This window comes from Lactuca virosa, chromosome 9, assembly GCF_052849685.1.
Source record: "Lactuca virosa cultivar CGN04683 chromosome 9, Lactuca_virosa_CGN04683_v6, whole genome shotgun sequence".
NCBI lineage: Eukaryota > Viridiplantae > Streptophyta > Magnoliopsida > Asterales > Asteraceae > Lactuca > Lactuca virosa.
In genome coordinates, this window is record NC_136434.1 from 83,122,514 (window position 1) to 83,124,802 (window position 2,289).

Below are 2,289 nucleotides of genomic sequence, written 5' to 3' on the forward strand. Positions count from 1 at the left end.
AGATGGTGATGGAGGAGTACAAGAGGAGAATGCATAATGACAATGGTCCCGGTCTTGTTCCGCCCACAATACCAGCTGCTACAAACTTTGAGCTCAAGGGTGACATTCTCGCGATGCTCAATGATATTCCATTTTCCGGGAAAGACTATGAAGATGCCTTCAAACACATTGACGAAGTCTTAGACATTGTAATTTACTTCAATGTTCCAAATGTTTCAAGAGATGCAGTACTACTAAGGATGCTTCCAGTGACATTTAATACAGATGCAAAATTTTGGTTGAAATCACTTGCAAGTGGAACTATTAGAACCTGTACCAACCTTCGTGAAACATTCATAGAACAATTCAACCCTCCTTCAAAGACAACCAAACTCAAGAAGAAGAGAGCAAACTTTCAAAAAACGACGACGAGTCCTTATATGAAGCTTGGTAAAGATACAAGGGATTCTTATGAAATTTCCCTCAACACGATCTTAATGTGCAACAAGAGGTTTCTATATTCTATGATGGGGTAAATGTGACCACAAGGTAACTCCTTGATTCTCAAGGACCAATGAAAAAAAGAAAAATCCTGCTACACTCAAGGAATTAATAGAAGAATTCGCGAAGCACTCTAGAGAATATCACAATCCTCGTGAAGACATTACAAGAGGGAAATGAAGTGGAGATGGAGGAAACAATAACTTAGCAGCTGTGATGGCTGAACTCGAGAATATGGACCGGAGGATAACAAAGATGGTTCAATCGATACATGTAATACAAGTACGATGTGACAATTGCAACGAACCACACTTGAAAAAAGATTATTATTTGGATGAGAATGGGAACCGAAAAGCACAAGTATGCTACTCTAGTGGTGACCGGTTTAATGAAGATTGGAGGAAGCCAAAGAGGGAATGGTTGCCATATGAAAAAAACAAGAAGGCTAAAGAAGAAAAGTACCGACAAACCGGACGAGGCTAATACTAAAAAGAACAACCACCACTCGAGACGAAACCGGATTTTGAGTCAATTCTCAATAAATTCATGGAAGCTTCTAAGAAAAGACATGATGCTACTGATGTTAAAATTAGGAATCAATAATCTTCCACTAAAAGAATCTAGAATCAACTCGGGCAATTGACTAAGCTCGTGAACGAACGATTACCATCTAAAAATCCCAATCCAAAACCACATCCTCACGTCATGGCCCTAACCACTGAAGAAGAAACCATCTCTGAGCCTCTAGTGATCTTAAATAAAGCCATGAAACAGCCCGTTCTACAGTCACAAGAAGCGAACACCAAAGAAGAAAAACAAGTTGGTGCCTAATATTCCTGATGTGAGCAGGTCCCTGTCACGTCGTGGGCTCAACATACTCTGAAAAATAATTCTTTTATCAAGCCGTACCAGCCACCGTTACGTTATCCTTCTCGATCAAGGGCACTACAATTAGAATAAGAGCATAAGAGATTCATCAACCAAGTAAAGGGTATTTTAATTAATATCTCGTTCATTGAAGAAATAACTAAGATGCCCGAATACGTGAAATTCCATCAAGATCTTCTCGACACTCGTCAACAACTAGAAAATATATCCAAGGTTGTTCTTAATGAACAATGTTCAACGGTCATCATGGAAGGAATACCAACAAAGATGGGAGGTCCAGGATGCCTAACATTGTCGTGTGAATTTGGAAATGCCACAAAGACATTTGCTTTAGCCGATTCTGGAGCCAACATAAATTTGATGCCTTATTCTTTTTATCAAAAGATTGACCTTCTAGAATGGAAGACCAAAAGAATGGCAATCTATATGGCTAATTATTCGGTGACTTATGCTCGAGGCATAAATGAAGACTTGTTGGTTACAATTGAGAAATTCGTTTTTCCAATTGAATTTGTACCAATTATTCTTGGACGTCCGCTACTCAATACCACGAGAGCCTTAGTAGGCATTCATTTTTCCAATTGAAGTTTTTCCCTTTACCACACCACATGTTCAAGTTGAAGAGGAGGATCAAGAAAGTAAGGAGACCAAGCTTGATAGAATGGAAGTGGAAGTGAAGGAACCCGCCTGAAGATAAAAGGAAGAGCACCATGGCTGAAAAATCTCAAGGAGTCAAGAGAAAACATGATGCATACAACAACCCAAGAAAGAAAGAGGATTCAAAGAAGGCTTATAGAAGACGGGTTGCAACTTTCAAGAGGAAACACCTTGAGATGAAGAAGATCATGGAGATTCCGCTCCCAACTGGCACAACATATAGCAGAAAGGAGCGACTCCATCAAAAGAAGGGCTTCTCGGGAG

The 2,289-nt window shown here is 39.7% G+C and overlaps 1 protein-coding gene and 1 non-coding gene across 2 annotated transcripts; one reads left to right on the plus strand and one right to left on the minus strand.

The window, feature by feature from the left end:
- Positions 1-368: 368 nt before the first annotated feature.
- LOC145141770 (small nucleolar RNA R71) lies at positions 369-474 on the minus strand. The gene has a single exon (XR_013722964.1). It is a non-coding gene; the product is annotated as a small nucleolar RNA R71 (small nucleolar RNA).
- Positions 475-1,512: 1,038 nt separating this feature from the next.
- Positions 1,513-2,059, plus strand: LOC145139451 (uncharacterized). The gene is made up of 2 exons (XM_079073273.1): positions 1,513-1,900; positions 1,986-2,059. The coding sequence occupies exons 1-2, from the start codon at positions 1,513-1,515 to the stop codon at positions 2,057-2,059; spliced, it is 462 nt and encodes a 153-aa protein (XP_078929399.1).
- The last annotated feature ends 230 nt before the right edge of the window (positions 2,060-2,289 follow it).

Bases quoted from the DNA above. Each gene is read 5' to 3' on its own strand.
- LOC145139451 (XM_079073273.1), top strand. From the start codon at position 1,513: ATGCCCGAATACGTGAAATTCCATCAAGATCTTCTCGACACTCGTCAA. The intron at 1,901-1,985 runs GTCCGCTACTCA...CACATGTTCAAG, and splicing joins TGTACCAATTATTCTTGGAC to TTGAAGAGGAGGATCAAGAA.